The 20,759-nt window shown below is 45.4% G+C and overlaps 1 protein-coding gene across 2 annotated transcripts in view; it reads right to left on the bottom strand.

The window, feature by feature from the left end:
- NBEAL2 (neurobeachin like 2) overlaps window positions 1-20,759 on the bottom strand; it is a 492,927-nt gene that overhangs the window by 325,187 nt on the left and 146,981 nt on the right. For both annotated transcript variants that reach the window (XM_030196875.1, XM_030196883.1), the window contains exon 2: window positions 7,331-7,419. In XM_030196875.1, coding sequence (XP_030052735.1) covers window positions 7,331-7,419 — 89 coding nt within the window. The remainder of the gene's footprint in view (window positions 1-7,330; window positions 7,420-20,759) is intronic.

Here is a 20,759-nt window from a genome sequence, read left to right as displayed (position 1 = left end):
GTTTCTGTGAGTCTGACGTCCTGCACTCACAGAAACAGAAGTGCGCGGCCACATTGGTGATCTGCAAGGGCAGACTTCTACATGGAATGTTGCTAGTGGAATAGCAACATTCCATGTAGAATCTCAAATAGTAGCAACAGTGGAGGAGTGGCCTAGTGGTTAGGGTGGTGGACTTTGGTCCTGGGGAACTGAGGAACTGAGTTCGATTCCCGGCACAGGCAGCTCCTTGTGACTCTGGGCAAGTCACTTAACCCTCTATTGCCTGCCGCGTTGAGCCTGCCATGAGTGGGAAAGTGCAGAATAAAAAAAAAAAACCCATGGATGGGTCTCACATTTATACACAAAACCCATGGATTCTATATGGCGCGCATAAATCTAGGCATATTCTATAACTACGAATGTAGATTAATTGTTTCAACAAGCCAATCAGAGTTGTTAACTGCTCTTAACAAGCAATAACAAGCACTAATTGGCAAAAAATTAGAACTTAAGTGCGTACACTGCTAAGCATATTCTGTAATGTACTGCGCATAAATTCTAGCAAGCGCAGGCAAAAAGGGGCGTGTTTAGGAGCATGGAAATGGGTGTTTCATGGACGTTCCAAAATCTACACGCGTTGTTATAAAATATAGGCCAGTATGCAGGGATTTACACCAACTGTTCACTGGCGTAAATGGACGCATGTAGATTTAGTCACATGAACTACGCCATATAGACAGAGGTGTGATCAGCAGAAGAAAGGAGGTGTTGATGCCCCTATACAAGTCGTTGGTGAGGCCCCACCTGGAGTAGTGTGTTCAGTTTTGAAGGCCGTATCTTGCTAAGGATGTAAAAAAAATGGAAGCGGTGCAAAGAAAAGCTACACAAATGGTATGGGATTTGCGTTCCAAAACATATGAGGAGAGACTTGCTGACCTGAACATGTAATACCCTGGAGGAAAGGAGAAACAGGGGTGATATGATACAGACGTTCAAATATTTGAAAGGTATTAATCCGCAAACTAACCTGTTCCAGAGACGGGAAGGCGGTAGAACTACAGGACGTGAAATGAGGTTCAAGGGGGGCAGACTCAAGAAAAATGTCAAGAAGTATTTTTTCACTGAGAGAGTGGTGGATACTTGAAATGCCCTCCTGTGGGAGGTGGTGGAGATGAAAACGGTAACGGAATTCAAACATGCGTGGGATAAACATAAAGGAATCCTGTTCAGAAGGAATGGATCCTCAGAAGCTTAGCGGAGATTGGATGGCAGCACCGGTGGTTGGGAGGCAGGGCTAGTACTGGGCAGACTTCTACAGTCTGTGCCCAGAAAATGGTAGATACAAATCAAGGTCAGGTATACATATAAAGTAGCGCATATGAGTTCTTGTTGGGCAGACTGGATGGGCCATACAGGTCTTTTTCTGCTGTCACTTACTGTGTTACTATGTTAAATTCCGCACTGTATTTAGATTAAGCTTAGGCATTATTAGCTAATGCATATTCATTTTAGGTTCCATATATAGAATCAGGCCCATAAGACTGAATTCTGTAAATGGCACCCAAATTTGGGTGCCGAAAAAATTAAGCACTAAGCACTATTCTATAAATGGTGTTCAAAGCTGGGCGCCGTTTATAGAAAATTTCTTAGCACCAGATTCTGCACCCAAAAAACATGGTGTAAATCCCCGTGCCTAAATTAGGTGTGGACCCGCCCTATTCTATAACACTGAGCAAATTCTAGGAACATCCATGACCCATCCTTACCCCTCCTAGGTCACGCCCCCTTTCTAGATCCACACATAAAAATGTAAGCGTGCATCTTTATAAAACACCAAATAGAAACCCAAATAGTAGCACCCAAATCTTCTCACATGCAACCCAAAAAGGGGGCATGGCTAGGGAGGGGCATGGGTGGGTCAGGGGCATTACAGAATTCTGATTATCTGCGTGCAGCTTGTGCACTAGGAATTACACCACGTTTCAGATGGTCTAAACCCTCACGCTCATCTCGGAGCATGCTTTATAGAATAGCGCAGAACACAGATCTTTCCCAGCACCTATTTTTCGGTGTCATCTACTGAATCTGGTCTTAAGTGCTCATGTCTAACGTATGCTAATATGGAAAAGTCGGTGCCTACATTTCTTTATAGAACAGGCTCCTACCAGATACCCCATTATAGAAATTACCCCGAAAAGGCCAGGTGAAGCAGACAGACAATGTTAGATCATCTGCCACCTAGGACTGAAAGTGGAATTAGTCAGTATCATTGACTCTGCTTGCCACAACCAATACAAGAGGAATCCATTCAGCCAGTTCCCCCAGTCCATGCCATCGTACCATAAACCAACTCATTTCTAACCTAAACTATGCCACTTTTTCCCCACCTACCATAAAGTAGTACATCTAATCTGCACCACTTAACTCCTCTACTAACAACTCATCTAAGCTATCCATCTGCAAAGAACAAATTATAAAGAAACTTCAGACCGCTCAAAACACAGCAGCCAGGCTTATATTTGGAAAAACGTGATTCGAAAGTGCCAAACCCCTCCGAGAAAAACTGCACTGGCTCCCAATCAAAGAACGTATTGCTTTCAAAATCTGCACCCTGGTTCATAAGATTATCTACGGCGAAGCCCCAGGATACATGACAGACCTCATAGACTTACCAACCAGAAACACAACAGGATCAACACGAACATACCTAAATCTCCACTACCCAAGCTGCAAAGGACTCAAATTCAAATCAATCTATGCATCCAGCTTTTCCTACATAAGCACACAACTATGGAACGCATTACCAAAAGCCGTGAAAACAACTTATGATCACCTAAACTTCCGGAAATCATTAAAAACTAACCTGTTCAAAAAGGCATACCCTACCGACCCAACTTAAATGCCTGTACCCTGCAACATAACGAAAGCAAAGCTCGTAAAGGACATATAATAACTCTTCCTCTCTATGATTCCCTAATGTGTCTGTATATACGAATCTTATTCTACCACAACATTACAGTTTTTGTTCATACCGAAATTGGCGAACACCTTTACGGTACTATGTAAGCCACATTGAGCCTGCAAATAGTTGGGAAAATGTGGGATACAAATGTAACAAATAAAAAAATAAAACACCTAAAGGTATATTGCAGGGGTTCTCAAATCCAGTCTTCGGGGTCCACAACCCAGCCTGATTTTCAGGATTTCCACAATGACTATGTAAGACATCTGTTTGCATGCAATTGAAGCCGTGAATGCAAATAGATTTCATACACATTCATTGTGGAAATCCTGAAAACCAGGCTGGGTTGTGGACCTCGAAGACTGGATTTGAGGACCCCTGGGCTACTGCATCTGATGAAGTGGACTCTGATCCTCAAAAGCGTATGCAGCAGTAACGTGGTTAGTCTACTCCATAAGGTGTCACCTTCCCCTCTCAATTTTGCAATGGAGCAGCTATTTGGGGGGAAACTTTATCAGACCTCAGTAGCACCAAAGAAAGAAGCCCCAAATTACTCCAGAAACGAATTGTACAAGCAGTCAGGACATGAGGTCCTCAATCCACAGGACATGGCAACTGTAAAGAAGCCACAGGAGAAAGGAGCATAAATGGTGGTATTCTGGTTATTTTCATGTGGCCACTTACACATAAGAATGGCCTCTTATAGAATCCCGACTAGCAGAAAAGAATGTGCCATGATTTCACGGAAGACGCTTTGCCGGTGGGCATGCACATGGGTGTATTTTAGGGGGGAACCGTGGGTGTAGCACACAAAACCACATATAAAAATGATAGAATTATGTCATTTGCAGGGGTATGTGCTAACATCTAGGCATGACACATCAATCTAAACGGTCCAAAAGCATTAGCAAGGATACTAAATTATCAAACAAATAAACCCAGCTGTACCTAATAATTATTTTCTCTTTGTTCCTTCTTCAAATTCCAAAATCAGGTCATAACAGAATTCTTGGAAAGTTCAAATATTTATGATCACAGAATCCAATATATATTCTTGACCTGTGCAAACATTCTTCAATTTTGTAGAAACGCTTGAAAACACTTCAAAAATGTAATCCTTTATCCATTAGAGGCATCCATGCGCTGTAAAGTATGAAAACGTTTTGATAAAGGATTACATACATTTTTGAAGAGTTTGGATGCCAAAGCACATATATTTCCTGCAACTCTTTGGTATTTTACAAAAAACTCTCTATTCAGGGGGCCTTTTGTAAAATATCTTACACACTGCATGTGTCCCAACTTGGAGGTCCCTTTCTCTACCTAGATACCTTAGGCAAAACCAGGCTTCAGGTCGCCTAGTATGAGGGTCCAATGTTGGTATCTATTCCCTCTACTGGCCTGAGAGCTCTTTCATGTGTTTTAGTTGTTTTACGATGAGTTTATTAGTTTTACGTTTGTCTGTTTTATGAAAGGCTGTCTGTAGTTACTTGTGATATTGGTGATATATTATTTCTATCCTATTTCATATATTTAATCTTAATTTACAAAGATGGGCAGCCTTGAAAAATTACACACTTCTCCCCACATATTTCCTCTTGCCTTATGAGTCATGATGAGCTTTGTTGGTCGTTTAGATGTGAATAGCTTTTGTGTGAGCACTCTGCTCTTACTCTAATAGTTTTATAGATGATGCCTTATTAAAAATACAGCAAAAGCATTAAAATATTACATCATTTATATTACCTTATTTAATATTTGAGAAAATAGCTTACAGCCTTCCTTAGGGTGGATGAGGAAGTTCTTTACTGATATTTTTGACCTGGTATGAAAGGTTCCAGAGTGGAGAAGAAAGAAGCAACTATGACAGCAATGCCCGCTTACTTTTGGGTAGAATAAGGCAGAGGGAAATAAAATGACTTGCCAAGGGCATTTAATCCACGGAAAGAATTATGGAATTCTCTTGTATCGACTATTTCAAAAACAGCCATATACATTAGTTCAAGAGATGTTGAAAACCTATTGGTTTAGTATGGTTTTTAAACAATAACATTTGTAAATCTATTATTTTTTTACTTTCAGTTTTTGAGATGTTTTAATCAGGGTTGGCCCAACCACTAAGTGGACCAGGGTCTGTCTAGGGCAGACATTGTGGCCAGCAAGTGGCCTTAAACATCTGTGCCTGCTCAATGCCCACTGGGTCCTGCACCTTCCAACTTCCTGTTTCCGAAGGGGTGGGATCAGGCTGGCCTTGAGCATGCGCAGATGCTCAAGGCCTTCTGCCAGCTGACTGCCGCATTAGTGCTACCCCAGAGGTGGTAAACAAAGAGGAAAGAAACCTCGGGGGAGGGAAAGGAAAGGAAAGGAAGATGCTGAATTCTTGAGGGGGGAGTAGGAAAGAAGAAGGAGGAAGATGTTGGACTACAGAGGGGTAGGGAAGGGAAGAAGCTGGATGTGGGGTGGGGTTAGGAAGGGCCTTCAGCCACCCTGGGGTTGTGTGTGTGGGGGGGGGGGGGGGCGCATGGCTGAATGGTTGCCTAGGATATCAGATATCCTTGGGCTGGCCTTGCTTTTAATACAATATTAAAACTTATACATTAAAACAAATTTGTAGTATGTGTCACAGATACTATGTATTGCTAACTGCTTAAAAGGACGTTTCTAATGTATGAAATGAAAAAAAAATACCCATGAACTTCTGCTATGTTATTTTAGTGTGTTCATTACTGACACTGAATCATATTATTGCTATCATTATAATTTAATTTGCCTATTTCTACGTTTATCTCACTGATCTAATTGTGCATTATTCTTATGTTTGGTCTTTTTACTATTGGCTTTGTCAAGCTACATCTGCAATAGACCACTCTGGTTGAAATCTCTTCATAAATAACATTAATATCTCTTAATTAATAAATAAATGAAGGAATGTAGGCCCAAAACCAGGTCACCAAAATTTTGGAGCTGTGCTCAGGATTAAAGGGCAGCCACTGAGCAAAGGAAACATGACTAGGACCATAATGATGCCTCTGTGATCAGAGACAGAGAATATAAAGAATAGCCATACTAGGTCTGACCAATGGTCCATCTAGCCAAGTATCCTGCTTCCAACAGTGGCCAATCCAGGTCACAAGTACCTGGCAGACACCCAAGTAGTAGCACCATTCCATGCTACCAATCCCAGGGCAAGCAGTGGCTTCCCCCATGTCTGTCTCAGTAACAGATTATAGACTTTTCCTTCAAGAACTTGTCCAAACCTTTTTTTAAACCCAGATATGCTAACCGCTGTTACCACATCCTCCGGTAAAGAGTTCCAGAACTTAACTATTCATTGAGTGAAAAAAATATTTCCTCCTATTTGTTTTAAAAGTGTTTCCATGTAACTTCATTGAGTGTTCCCTAGAATTTATACTTTTGGAAAAAGTAAAAAAAAAAAAAAAATCATAAGTACATAAGTAATGCCACACTGGGAAAAGACCAAGGGTCCATCGAGCCCAGCATCCTGTCCATGACAGCGGCCAACCCAGGCCAAGGGCACCTGGCAAACTTCCCAAACGTACAAACATTTTATACATGTTATTCCTGGAATTGTGAATCGATTCACTTCTACTCATTCTACACCACTCAGGATTTTGTAGACCGCAATCATATCTCCCCTCTTTAGCCTTTCATGATATGAGAGGAGTGTGTGTACTGGGGCTGGAAAGCTGCTGCTGGGAACCAGTGCCAGAGGTCGGACATCACCACTGTAAGGTCTTGGGCCTAAAAGCTTCTCCAAAGGGCGGGAACCCACCACTATGGCTAGGAAGCAAAAAAACACCATTTCAGATGGGAGACAGTGAGGAATAGAGTGGAGGAGGACGGGAACACAAGAAAGTCAAAACCCCTCAAAACTACTCATGATCAGGGCAGGATTAACCCTAGGCAAACATGCACATTGGCCCCCTACCCCCTTGTCATATCAATACATTTAAAACGCCCACAAATGGGGCCCTGCAAGGTTCCGACTGCCGAAGAAAATCTAGCAGGGAAGGAAGTGCAGGTAGGAAGAACTGTTCACCAACTCTTCCTGCCAAGTAAAGGACAATGTAGGGGGGGAAGGAGAAAAGAGACAGATCTCTGAGGTAAAGATGGCTCAGGCACCTCCCCCCCCCCTCTGCCAGCGGCTGACTTAAACAGGTGAAAAATGTGCCATGAGACCCATTAAATAAACACATTTGAGAAGGTCTCTCTCAAACACTGGGCCCTAGGCGTGTGTCTAGTTTGCCTGTGCTGTAATCCTGCCTTGCCCATGGCAAGAGATTTATCTCTGGCTTCTAACTATTTTGGCTGGTGCCTAGGTTTTCCAAAAATGTTTCCAGCCCTACCCCCAGAGTAGGGGGGACTCACCTTCTTGGATCCAAAGAATTCACTGTGATGATCCTTTCAAAGCTGGCTACGAACACCTCAAGCCACTGCTGCAGGTAATTCAAGTCTTTCTGCAACAGAAGAATAAAGGAAGTGATGAGGAGTCTGCGAGATAGAAAGTATTAAAATACACACGCCTGTGCTGTGTCTGCTTCTCTAGATGCTCCATCCAAGAACCCCCCCCCCCCCCTCCCACAACACTGCAGTTGCTGCCATCCTCCCCGGTCCTACCTTGAAGGGCCCTGGTGGTCTGGTGGCTTCTTCAGGGGCAGGAAAGAACCCTACTCTTTCCTGCCCACAATTTCTACTCTGCCCGGCAGCAGTGCCACTGTGTTTTCAAAATGGCTGCCGAGACTTATCGCGGTAGTCTTGCAGGTCTTGGCAGTCTCGGCAGCCATTTTAAAAACACAACGGCATCACCAGGTACAGTAGCAGCAGCAGGCAGGAAAGAGTGGGGTTCTTTCCTGCCCCAACAGAGGCCACTAGACCACCAGCGCCCTTCAAGGTAAGCCTGGGGAGAGTTGTAATGTGTGGCCGCGGCGGGGAACTGGACAGAGCCTCTGAGCCCTCGGGCACTGCCCAGTTGCCCGGATGGTTAGTCCATCCTTGCCCCAGTTCCAGACCAACCAATCAGCTTCTTCCTGTCAACTGAAAAATAAGCAGGGAATCATCCTCATTCATATAAGCAAAAACTGTGGCTGCATAGGTCAGTGAAAGAGCGAACAGAGCAGCAGCATGCCCCCATGCCTCCTCTCCCCTAAGTCACCCAAACGCTTGGTTTGCTCTAGGGCTGTAATTAGAAATGGCAAGAGCTCTAGGTGCTACCTTCCAACACCGATCTCACCGTTATGAGTGGAACAAATATATAAAAGAACACTCCCCAAGAACCAAGAGAGGCCCTTAGCGATGGTTTCCTTAAAGACATTGGGCCCGGTATTCAGACCACTGGATTTAGCCAGGCTGACTCCCGCAGTCAGCACTGAGCCAGGATAATCAATGTAAGGCCGTTTCTGGTGACCGGCACTGAACATCTGGGCGTTTTTTGGCTGGTTTCAACTTAACTGGCCAAGCCGATATTCAGCGCTGGCAAATGTAACTGGTGAGGCGCTGAATACTAAGCAGATAGCCAGTTATATCACGCAATATAACCGGCTATCCACTAAGCGCTAACCGGCGATATTCAGTGGGAAATAACAGTCAATCTCCTACTGCATATTGCCGGATAGCCGGTTAAGTGCCGTTCCCGGCCGGCTAAATGCTTTTAAATATTGGGGGGATTGAGGATAATTTTATAAGACAGTGCAGAAATGTGAAGAGAAACCATGCTTATTTTACATATATCCCTCTTTCTGAAACAAGCCCCTGAAGGTAGGCCCCCACATTTTCACTCATTCTATGGGTACCTGTTTATTTTATTACTTACTGTTTGAGTTTGATAAAACCACCTTTTTTTATACAAGCAAATCAAGGTGGCATACAAATTAAACGTCCAAGCAGAAAAGAACGCTATATAGTATAGGAAAGTCATCAAACATATAGTTATATCATTTGTAACTCATAAATATGCAACAAATTCTAATTCCTTCCCAACACTGACCTCAGAATGACCAGAATAGTTCTAGGTAAAAGCAAACGCACATAAACCGCCCATGCATACTTTTATGTGAATACCCCAGGCAATTTTATACTTCAGTAGCATTCTGCAAAACTCAGCCCCCAATTTCATGAAAGGTGCTGGGCTCAATCTTCTAACAGTTTGTAATACTTCAATTAATCAAGAGATGCAGACAGACTGCAAAACTATCCTATTACACTAATGGATCCTCAGAAGCTTAGCCGAAATTGGGTGGCGGAACAGGTGGGGGGAAGAGGGGTTGGTGGTTGTGAGGCAAGGATAGTGGAGAGCAGACTTATACGGTCTGTGCCAGAGCCGGTGATGGGAGGCGGGACTGGTGGTTGGGAGGCAGGGAATCCTGCTGGACTTATACGGTCTGTGCCCTGAAAAAGGCAGGTACAAATCAAGGTAAGGTATACACATATGAATTTATCTTGTTGGGCAGACTGGATGGACCATGCAGGTCTTTTTCTGCCGTCATCTACTATGTTACTATGTCACACTATAACTAAAGCCTGATCATCTACAGATAAGACTTATCAAAGAATTCTTATTCCATAAACACAATTAAAAATTGGTGGAAAAAGACCCCACAAGGATCTGTACTGGGACCGGTGCTATTTAACTTATTTATAAATGACTAGTAGAAAAGGCCCGTTTCAGGCAGGTAGGAAACAGGCACTAGCAAGGTTCCCCCCTCCCCCAGTTCCAGACCCCTCCATCGCTTTCCCCCCACCCCGCCCCGCTCCGAGTTCCAGAGCCCACCTCCCTGCCTTCCTCCCTCCGAATTGGAACCCCCCCCCGAATTCCTGACCCCCCTGTCGCAACCCTCTCGAGCCCACCTTCCCGCCGCCAAACCTCCGCAGCCGCCATCGCGTACCTGGCCACCTGTGTCCGTAAGTTTCTGGGTCTCCGAAGCCTCAGCTGCCGTCACGACGCATTACGCGTTGGCGTAATGCGTCGTGACGTCAGCTGAGGCTTCGGAGACCCAGAAACTTACGGACACAGGCAGCCAGGTTTTAGAACGTTGGAGGTGAGAATTATTATATAGGATATGGAAATCGGGAAGATGAGTGAGGTTCATTGTTGTTCTATTTTTTCAGTGATTACCAAGTGAAGACTATTTTTGATGAACTTTCTGGGAATATGTAAGATGTGACCAATTCCTAGACCCCTGATGCAGGCCAATAGGGCCGAAACATGAGTTGTGTCGGGTCTCCTTTATTGTTCTTGAAGTTAACTGAAATAAAGAAAGCTTTTTGGACACCATCTGTGAGAGGTTTCTTTTTTGTTCCTCTACTGTTTTTTTGCCTGGTGCATCCTATCTGTGGAGTTTTTCTTCTGTTTGTGACTGACCAATCTGGTCAAGCCAGGGAAGATACTACTTCCCACAGAGCTCTGGATTGGGAGGGACTCTCCTCAGCCTCATATCCTGTATTGCCTAGGACAAACTGTGGAGTAAACAATTAGTATTGTATGTAAATCAAAGGAGCAGGTAGAATAGCAAAGGAAGCAAGATTCCCTCTCCGTTGATATCAAACATACTCAAAGAAACAAGGAGGCCCCCAAACTGGCAGAGATCAATTCGAAGAACCACCACAATGAAGACCTGAGACAGAGAACATAGTCTCAGCTCACAGAATAAACTCAAACTCTCTCACCTACAAATGGCCACTTCATAGATCAGATCCAGCATTAACAAAAATCACCAACTTCAGAAATAAACTGTAGAAGACTGAATAGCCATCATCTATTCTTTAGAACATAACTGAAAACAAAAACTGGCCTAAGAAAAACTCTGCTTTCAGAGGTCCATCAAACCTAGGCCTGCGAACTGTTACAAAATCCAGCATCACTGTCACCACCTGCATGAGAAATTTATAATAAAAACAATTTACAGCAGTTTCAAGATTTTATAGCCCCTTCACAAAGGCAGGAAAGATATACAGCACTGACAGAAATTTCTAATAACTACATATAAGTCCAGACAGGTAGACAGGAAGCTGCTGGGCCAAATACATGACAGATAGCTACTTTCTAACCTAAAATAATAATAATAATAAAAAGACAAGCTGATTTCAACTTTAAGCAATGTGACACCTATCAATGCAACAAAAGATTTCTTCAGATATTCAGGTTTCCTGTGCAGCGGCTCTTGCAGCTATCCTTGTGAATGTCACAATGTCTTGTTAAGCCTCTTTATTAATTACTCAACTCTCAAGGCTCTCTACCCTTTCTTCTTTTCACCATCAACTTGTTTCCCAACCGGTGTGCTGTGGCAGAAATGCGTATGCACTGACAAATTAATCCATCCGCTAGCCAGAGCTGCCAGCAGTGAGAAGAGATGGGATGATATAATAACAAAACCTATCTATCCCTAAGCCTGCACTCTCTTATCCAACCAACAGGGGGAGTTGGCAAGAAGCACTCACCTGCTGCTGCTGTCTCCCCTACTGCACAGGTCCCTATGTGGGGTCCTGCACAGATCCGTCTGCACAGGGGGTGCAGCTGCAGGAGCTAAGAGCTGTTTACTTGACCAACTAAAAGACAGAAAGGGAGAGATGGGACATATGACCACGCTGGGGTTATGTATGGGGGGGGGGGGGGGGAGATGCCCTGGGCAGCGGAGAGAGAGAACAGTACTACTACTACATCATTTCTATAGCGCTACTAGATGTACGCAGCGCTGTATACTTGAACATGAAGAGACAGTCCCTGCTCGACAGAGCTTACAATCTAATTAGGACAGACAAACAGGACAAATAAGGGATAAGGACAAACAGCAGCAAGATTCCGGAATCCCAAAGAGTAGCAAGGTTCCGGAACCCAAAGACTACTACTACTTATCATTTCTATAGCGCTACTAGACGTACGCAGCACTGTACACTTGAACATAGAGACAGTCCCTGCTCGACAGAGCTTACAATCTAATTAGGACAGACAAACAGGACAAATAAGAGCTAAGGGAATATTAAAGTGAGGATGATAAAATAAGGGTACTGAACAAGTGAGTAAGGGTTAGGAGTTAAAAGCAGCATCAAAAAGGTGGGCTTTTAGCTTAGATTTGAAGACGGGCCAGAGATACAGCTTGACCTACCGGCTCAGGAAGTCTATTCCAGGCATATGGTGCAGCAAGATAAAAAGAACGGAGTCTGGAGTTAGCAGTGGAGGAGAAGGGTGCAGATAAGAGAGATTTACCCAGTGAGTGGAGTTCCCAGAAGGTGATTATCCTAGGGGTGGGGAAGGGGAGGGGCTGATGTGCTGCCACAAAATGAATCCAGTGCTGAGTGAGCCATGACAAGAAAAAAGGTTGGGAGACACTGGTCTACTTCATTCAAGTAATTAAGGAAGAACAGTGGTCTAGTGGTTAGGGTGGTGGACTTTGGTCCTGGGTTCAATTCCCACTTCAGGCACAGGCAGTTCCTTGTGACTCTGGGCAAGTCACTTAACCCTCCATTGCCCCAGGTACAAATAAGTACCTGTATATACTATGTAAACCCCACAGAAAGGCAGCATATGAAGTCCCAGTTCCCTTTCCCAATTTGAGATTCTACATGGAATGTTGCTACTATTGAGATTCTACATGGAATGTTGCTACTATTGACATTCTGTTGCTACTATTGAGATTCTACATGGAATGTTAATGTTGCTATTCCACTAGCAGCATTCCATGTAGAAGCCTGGCCTTGCAGCCGCGCAGGCTTCTGTTTCTGTGAGTCTGACCTCCGTGCAGGAGGTCAGACTCACAGAAACAGAAGCCTGCGCGGCTGCAAGGGTAGGCTTCTACATGGAATGTTGCCAGTGGAGGAGTAGCCTAGTGGTTAGGGTGGTGGACTTTGGTCCTGAGGAACTGAGTTTGATTCCCACTTCAGGCACAGGCAGCTCCTTGTGACTCTGGGCAAGTCACTTAACCCTCCATTGCCCCAGGTACAAATAAGTACCTAAGCCGCATTGCGCCTGCCATGAGTGGGAAAGCGCGGGATAAAAAAAAAAAGAACAATTATCCACGGTAATATTTATTACCCAATTGTGAAGGGCTGCAGCAGGACTGGTAGTGCTATAAAAATGATTTATAGTAGTAGTAGTAACCAACCTCCAGCTTCCAAGCTGAATAACAATAAAAATCGATGCTTACAGCAACTCATTGTCCCAGCAGATTGCCAGGCCTACAGAAGGAGCCCAACAACTCCTTTGCATCACAGAAGCTCATTTTCTCAACAACAAATTTATACGAACCAGCCCAAAGATGAGGCAATCTGGTATCCATTCTAAAAGATAAACTTACTCATGTTTTTCAACCAGCATGAAAACAGCAGTTAAAAAAGGTCAGGCCTTGATCACTATCTTGTTTCCTGTACGTTCTGGTGACATCATTCTCACAAACGTTTGTCCAAAAAGCCGCAGAGCTAGAGACTCGAGTTCAGATCCTAGATGAAGCTCCTGCTTCTTTGGGTGGCAGGGGTTGAGAGAGCTGCTGGGGTGGAGTAGGCCTAATGGTTAGTGCGTTGGCCTGAGAACCTGGGGAACTGGGTTCAATTCCCAGAGCAGCTCCTTGTGACCTTCTGCAAGTCACTTAACCCTCCATTGCCCTGGGTACAAAAACTTAGATAGGGGGCCCGCTAGTGACAGCGATAGTACCTTACATATCATCTGTAAAACACTTTAATTGTACCCTAGAAAGGCAGTATATCACATGCATGACCATTACCTTACACTCCAAATCTAGGTATCTGTCAGGTATACTGCCTAAATTTCTGTTTTGTCCTGGTTTGGATTTCCTATTGATTATCAGTATCTAATTTAAGCAAATTGTGCAGACATCTTTGGAAAGCTTATTTCAAGCTGTGAAGAATCTTCCTTCACTATCTGTTTCCCTGTTCAGACTGCTCCTCTCTTTCCAAATATCACATCCCTTGTTCTCTTCTCGTGCCATTTCTCACCCTCTTCTCCTTTCCCCATGCTGTCCCTCTGCCCTAGTCATCCTCTTACATGGTACCGCTTCATCTCTTCCGTTTCCCAAGCTCTCCCCCCTTAACATTTACTGTCCCCTCCTCCCTCTCCACACAGGGGCGTAGCTACTATGGGGCCACGGGGGCCTGGGCCCCCGTAGATTTGGCCCTGGACAGCCCCTGCCGACGACCCTCTCAACCACCCCTCCCGCCGTCGCCGTCTGCTACCTTTGCTGGTGGGGGACCCCAACCCCCGGCAGCCGAGGTTCTCTTCTTCCTTCGTTCTGTTTCTGAGTCTGACGTCCTGCACGTACAATGTGCAGGACGTCAGACTCAGAAACAGAACGAAGGAAGAAGAGGACCTCGGCTGCCGGGGGTTGGGGTCCCCCGCCAGCAAAGGTAGGCGACGGCGGACGGGGGTCAAAGTTGTTGGTGGTGGTGCTGGCAGTGGCGGGGGGTGTTGGCAATGGCGCCGGGGGGGGGTTCGGCGGCACGGGGTGGGGGGGGCTAAAATGTGCCCCCTCACCTAGGGCTCTGGACCCCCTTCCCACCGAAGTCTGGCTACGCCCCTGTCTCCACATCAGGTGAGAAAACCGATGCAGCAGGAAATCAGCACAGATACGGGAAATAGAGTGCCAGACAGGTGGATCAGCAGCTCATTCAGTAGCATGAGCAGGACATGAAAGAAAGCAGACTCCAGGCTGCAAAATACAATCCTGGATTTGCCATCTTAATTGCATCTACATTTACTGCATTACTAAGCAAAATCCAACCAAGAAACGAAGCCACTTTTTACACCAGTCAAATGCTTGCACACATCCCCTCCTTTCTCCCTAGGCTCATATATTCAGGAGTTCCGGACACCTCTTGTTGGTACCACTGACATCCAGCCCGACCGGGAGCAAGCTGCTTCTGCAACCCATCTGACAGCAAACTTCACCTGGTTTGCCTCATAATTTTGCTCACACACAGATTATCAGTTTGTGAACTCCTGCAGAAGCCTGGTAAGAGACGCTATGAGAAAAAGTAATAAAAGATCGATTTGACCCCGCCAAGAAAGCCACGGTCAAAGCCCATTTCCTATAGTTGTTAAAACTTCAGCCCCTGCACGAAACAGTTAACGAGGACTGTGTGACAAACTGAGTGTTTAAAGAACCGTCCTGAGCTGCAGCTGCTGATTTTAACTGTGGTTACCTGATACTGGGTCGCCGGTAACTGCATCAAACCTTTCGGCAGATCCATGGCCAGAGAGGTACAGCCAGAGCAGGTGGTGAGGTATCCCTGTGGAGCTCACTCATTCCAGAGAGCACTATTCATTAAGCAATCCTAGGCCCCCACACAGAATTCTCCAGACCACTTTCACATATACACGCTGGGAGGAGAAAGAGCATCTAAGCAGTGCATAAATAAGACACGAGAAGACAAAAAAAATTAGTCAGGAAATGCCAAGTCACATTAGCCGAGAACGACACTTCCTTTCTATGCAATAAAAAACCACGATGGGAACCATACTAGTAGCGATTACACACATCCAAAACTGAATATCAGCCTCCAGACATCCACCTGTCCAGCCCCAATTCCATAAAAGATCTGCATGGGGCAGACAGATCCCCTCACCCTTCTCCTCCCATCCCATTCCTCATGCAAAAACAAAGAATCCATGACTCAACCCCATACTGGCTACAAAATTCTAAACCCCTGCACTGATGCCACCGGAGGACAGCTATAATTGTCTGACAGGTACTTCTGTATGTCAGTCTCCTGTTCCAGCAGTAGCCAATTCAAGTACTGGTGTGGCAAACCCCTTTTGGAAACGGGACATACAGGAGTACCTCTCAAACAATATGGATGTCCCTGGCCTAGCAGCAACAGCAGCGCCCTCTTTAGGCCTGCGTGTTTACCTGCAGGGCAACAGGCAGCCAATAGAAGTAAAACCCGGACTGGCTCAATCTATCCTCTTTTTCCTGGAGCCATAAGGTAACCCCATGAGTGTTCTTAAACAAACAAACAAAAAAAAGGGATAAACTAGTCCTGGTATCACATCTGTGTCAGTACAGTGCTGTCAGTCACCTTCTGCTCTACAAGGCCTCAACTGACAGCGGGTTTAATCTCAAAGCACAATAATTGGTCAAGTTAAGGTTTCAAGCATGGTCCTAAGAGTTATTGAACCCAGAACAGAGTCTTTTGGTACTTGTGACCTGAACTCAGTGGTGTGCTGGAGCCGGCTCACACCGGCTCGCAAGAGCCGCTTGTTAAATTTTGACAGCTCTTGCGACCCGGTTGTTCTTGGGGGCGAGCCGGCTCCATTATGGGAGGTAAGCATGGCAGGAGGGCGCCATCACAGGCCATGCTTACCTCCCCTCCCAAACATGTCCAACGATGTCCTTCGCCCCCACCCTCCCCTCCCGCTCCCATCCGTCTTTTTGTATTACCTCTGTCAAAGTGCCGCGTTATTTAAAGCCCTGCTGCCCGTCTCCAGCCTTCCCTGCTTGCTTCTGATGAGTTTGTGCCCTTAGTCCCGCCTTCTGACGTCATTTCCTTTTTCCGCGAAGGCGGGAATGAGGGAACGAACATCATCACGAAGCAAGCAGGGAAGGCTGGAGATGGGCAGCAGGGCTTTAAATAACGTGGCGCTTCGACGGATGTAATACAAAAAGATGGATGGGAGCGGGAGGGGAGGGTGGGGGCGACGGAGAATCGCTGGACATGGATGGGAGCGGGAGGGCAGGGGAGGGAGGAGAATCGCTGGGCATGGATGGGTAGAGGGGGCAGGAGAGAGAATTGCTGGGCATGGATGGGTAGAGGGGGGCAGGGGAGAGAAGAGAGTTTCAGGACATGGATGGAGGGGAGGAAAGGGAGAGAGAAGAAATGCTGGACATGGAGGGAAGATAGAGGAAGGAGATTAGATGAAGGAAAAGGAAGTGAGGAGAGAAACTGCACATGGATGGAGAAAATAGGCAGAAGCTAGATCCACTGTACAGTCAAGTCTGCAGAGGACCAGAAATGAAGAAGAAAGGAGGAAAGAAAAGAAATAAATGGAAAGGAAGCCCTGGAAACGGAGTCAAGGGAACAGATAGAGAGCAGCAGAATCAGATACTGGACCAGCATGATCAGAGAAACAAAGTCACCAGACAACAAAGGTAGAAAAAAATAATTTTATTTTCATTATAGTGTTTGGAATATGTTCACTTTGAGAATCAGGTGCTGAACGTTAAAAGTTTATATTTATTTACTTATTTATGGCATTTTATCCCATATTAAACATGAATTAGATTGGAATCTGGGATCATTTAATTTTTTTTTCCTGGAGTAATGCATTGCCCCCCCCCCCCCCAGCTATAGCCAGCTCTGCAATTTTGGGGGGGGGGGGGGGGTGCAGAGGTGGATGGGGGGACGCAGTGGTGGACGGGGGGGGGGGGGCATCGAGGTGGACCGGGGAGAGAGCCTGTTGTTAAAAATTTACCAGCACACCACTGCCTGGACTACATACTGTTGGATACAGGATGCTGGGCTTGATGGACCAGTCTGTCCCAGAATGGCAGTTCTTATGTAACAGTAAAGCAAGAATAGGCAGGAACTACTTTTCAACAAGGAGTGTGGAGCCTTCCAGAAAGTTAGAAAGCTCACTGTCTACATGGCTGTAAAATGAAAAATGGGTACATCCCCCTGAACAGACAATAACTTATCTTGAGTTCTAAACATGAGAATGCTTCTTTACACAACGTAGGGGAGGAGGCAGCAAAATATTGCTCCTGCCAGTGTCTTATGTCTGAGCACAGGAGCAACCACCGTGGATGAATCTCTTCATAAAAGTGGTTAATAAATCCCAGTGAATAAACAAACAGTGTCTGGAGATAGTAATGCTAGGCCTCTCTAAGATGGAGGTGAATGATGAATGAGGCAGTGGCCATGCACTTTTTATTCAAAGAGAGATAGGAATGTTGCAGGATTCTTCTGCCCCATCATCCCACCCGTCTTCCCAGCATTTCCACAGGCCCAAACAAATAAGCATGTTTTGTTTATTTTGAGTTGTAGCTCACGCCTTTTCAATGATAGCACAAGGCAAGCTACATATAGATACGGTACCTATTTCCCTCTCCCCAGTGGGCATAAAATCTAAGCACCCCAGATACTGTAGTGTGTTAACTGAAAAAGCTGAGGTGAGGCATGCTAGGTGCAAAACCTCTGCTGTAACGTTTGGGGCATTTCCTGCATTTCCGGGAGTGCTAATGCGAGGCAAAGTTCGTCACTGTGTGCTAATAGCAATGCTGAAAACACAGAATGCAGTTAGTGACCTCTTTTGAGGGGTTTATATTTATGTCTAGTTATACGCTAGGTGGTGGTGTTAACTGTTCTGCTCCATTACTAACAGTATTATCTTATTAGAACCTAACGGTGCACTTCGCATATCTTCTATGTTGATAAAGACTACCGGGAGGTTTTTTTTTGCCTATGATGACAGTTAGAACTCCAACAAATGATAGAGCTGAATAGCCAAAAAATACGGAGTCTGTTCAGGCTTTTTCCTCCGGTTCAACACACAAGATATGCGAAGTGCACCGTTAGGTTCTAATAAGATAATACTGTAAGTAAGGGGTTCCTAACTTATGCTCAAGTGAAGTTTGTAGCTGCTCCATTAGGAGGCAGGGATGGTGGTTGGGAGGCGGGGATAGTGCTGGGCAGACTTGTACGGTCTGTGCCCTGAAAAAGACAGGTACAAATCAAGGTAAGGTATACACAAAAAAGTGGCGCATTTCTTGGGCAGACTGGATGGACCGTGCAGGTCTTTTTCTGCCGTCATCTACTATGTTACTATGTTAGTCAATGCATGGTAAGGAACTCTGCATTAACTGCAAATCGCCTTCCCCGCCCATCTCACCCTAGAGCAGCGGTTCTCAAACTATGCACCTTGGCACCCTGGGGCACTGCAGCAAACTCTCAGAGGTGCCGCGGTGCATCGCTCCCTACTTTTCCCCTCCCGCAGTTCTAGCATCTGCCGCTTCCTGATTCTTCCCCCCACTGCTGCTGCAGTGCTTGCAGCTTACATGTTCGGGCCATCCGCGATTCACGCAGGCACTATGGGGACTTACCTCTGCTGCGTCCGGCTCTCGCAACAGTAAGTTGCATCAGAGAGGGCCGGATACGACAGACTGGGAAGGTCCCGGAGTGCCTATGTGAATCGCAGATGGCCCGAAAATGTAAGCTGCAAGCAGTGCAGCGACAGCGGGGGAAGGAGAAGGAAGTGGCAGTGATCCTGGATCTGCAGGAAGGAAGGTAGCGAGTGATGCTGGATTTAGGGAAAGCAGAGGTATACTGGTGTGAGAGGAGGAGGCAGCAGGGAAAGGGAGACCCATACGGAGGGGATGCAGAGACCCATGTGGCCGGGGGGGGGGGGGGTGCCACAAACTAAAAAAGTTTGGGAACTCCTTCATTACAGGCTATTTCTTTACAATCTAAGCTGTACCTGAAGCAATTGTGGGGGGGGGGGGGGGGGGGTGAAGTGACCTGTGGGCACTTCAATGCTGGAAACCGAGTGCCAATTCTATAACAGCACCTTGGTACCAAAATTCCATTATAAAACAGTGGCAAAAGTTGACACTGACGCACCTGTACTTTGAAACAACCACACACGCCAGAGTCTATGGCTGGAGTTAATTCGTTAATTCAGCACCTAAGTGCACCATGCAGTGTACGCAATTTACAGTGTTCTATGTGTTATCTGTATAAGTTGGCACCACACCTATGGCTCACCATGGGGAGATATGATAGAGGTCTATAAAATACTGAATGGAATGGAATGGGTAGATGTGAATCGCTTGTTTATTCTCTTCAAAACTACTAGGACTACGGGGCATGCAATGAAGCTACAAAGTAATACATTTAAAACAAATCAGAGAAAATATTTCTTCACTCAGTGTGTAATTCAGGGGTTTTCAACCCAGTCCTCGGGGCACACCCAGCCAGTCGGGGATTTCAGGATATCCCCACTAAATCCAAATCATATACTACAAATTGTTGATACAAATATTACAACTTTCTATATCTTACAAAATTTTACATATCTTTATTAAACAAAAATCTGTGCAAACTCCCTCACAACCATTAAAATACTCAATCTCACCCCCCACTGGACCCAGAGTCAAATCATCAGTCAAGTCATCAATAGAACATCAGCACCCCCGATAATCACCACTGAAGGAAATATTTGAAAATAAATATATATATAAATAAATATACATATATAGTTCCTATCTTTTCAATGATCCATCTCTTCTTCTCTTGTGTACTGAAAAAAAAATGTGCTATGACGTTCCCTTGCATGCAATCAAGCCTTCACTATGAATCAACGGAGTGATTGAGAAAAACCATAATACAGACAATAAATGTTGATGCAGTGTTCTACCACCACCACCAGGTGGTAGCATAACATGTAAACAAACTATGAGCATATGAACCACTGAAAACAGAACCACAAATAATACATGTTGGAGTAGATCAGCCATTCCCAACCAAACCCTCATAGCACACCTAATCCCATCGGGTTTTCAGGATCTCCACAATGAATATGCAAGAGTTAGATTTGCATTCAACTGAGGCAGTGCATGCAAATCTATCTCATGCATATTCGTTATAGATATTCTGAAAACCTGATGGGACTAGGTGTTATGACCCGGTCGTAGTGAGCCCCTGTGCCCCGACTGAGCACGGCTGAGATGGAGTGATGCCGTACTCGGTCAGGCAGCCAGACAACCCCTAGCTTCACCTGGGAAGCGACCACCGTTCACCGAGAGTTGAGCTCTCAGCTGCAGGTGGCCACCAGGACTTCTGGAACCGGCGGGGTTGCACA

The sequence above is a fragment of the Microcaecilia unicolor genome, chromosome 1 (assembly GCF_901765095.1).
Source record: "Microcaecilia unicolor chromosome 1, aMicUni1.1, whole genome shotgun sequence".
NCBI classification, from domain to species: Eukaryota; Metazoa; Chordata; class Amphibia; order Gymnophiona; family Siphonopidae; genus Microcaecilia; species Microcaecilia unicolor.
The sequence above is the reverse complement of the archived record's forward strand: the minus strand, read 5'-3'. Positions and strand labels throughout refer to the sequence as shown.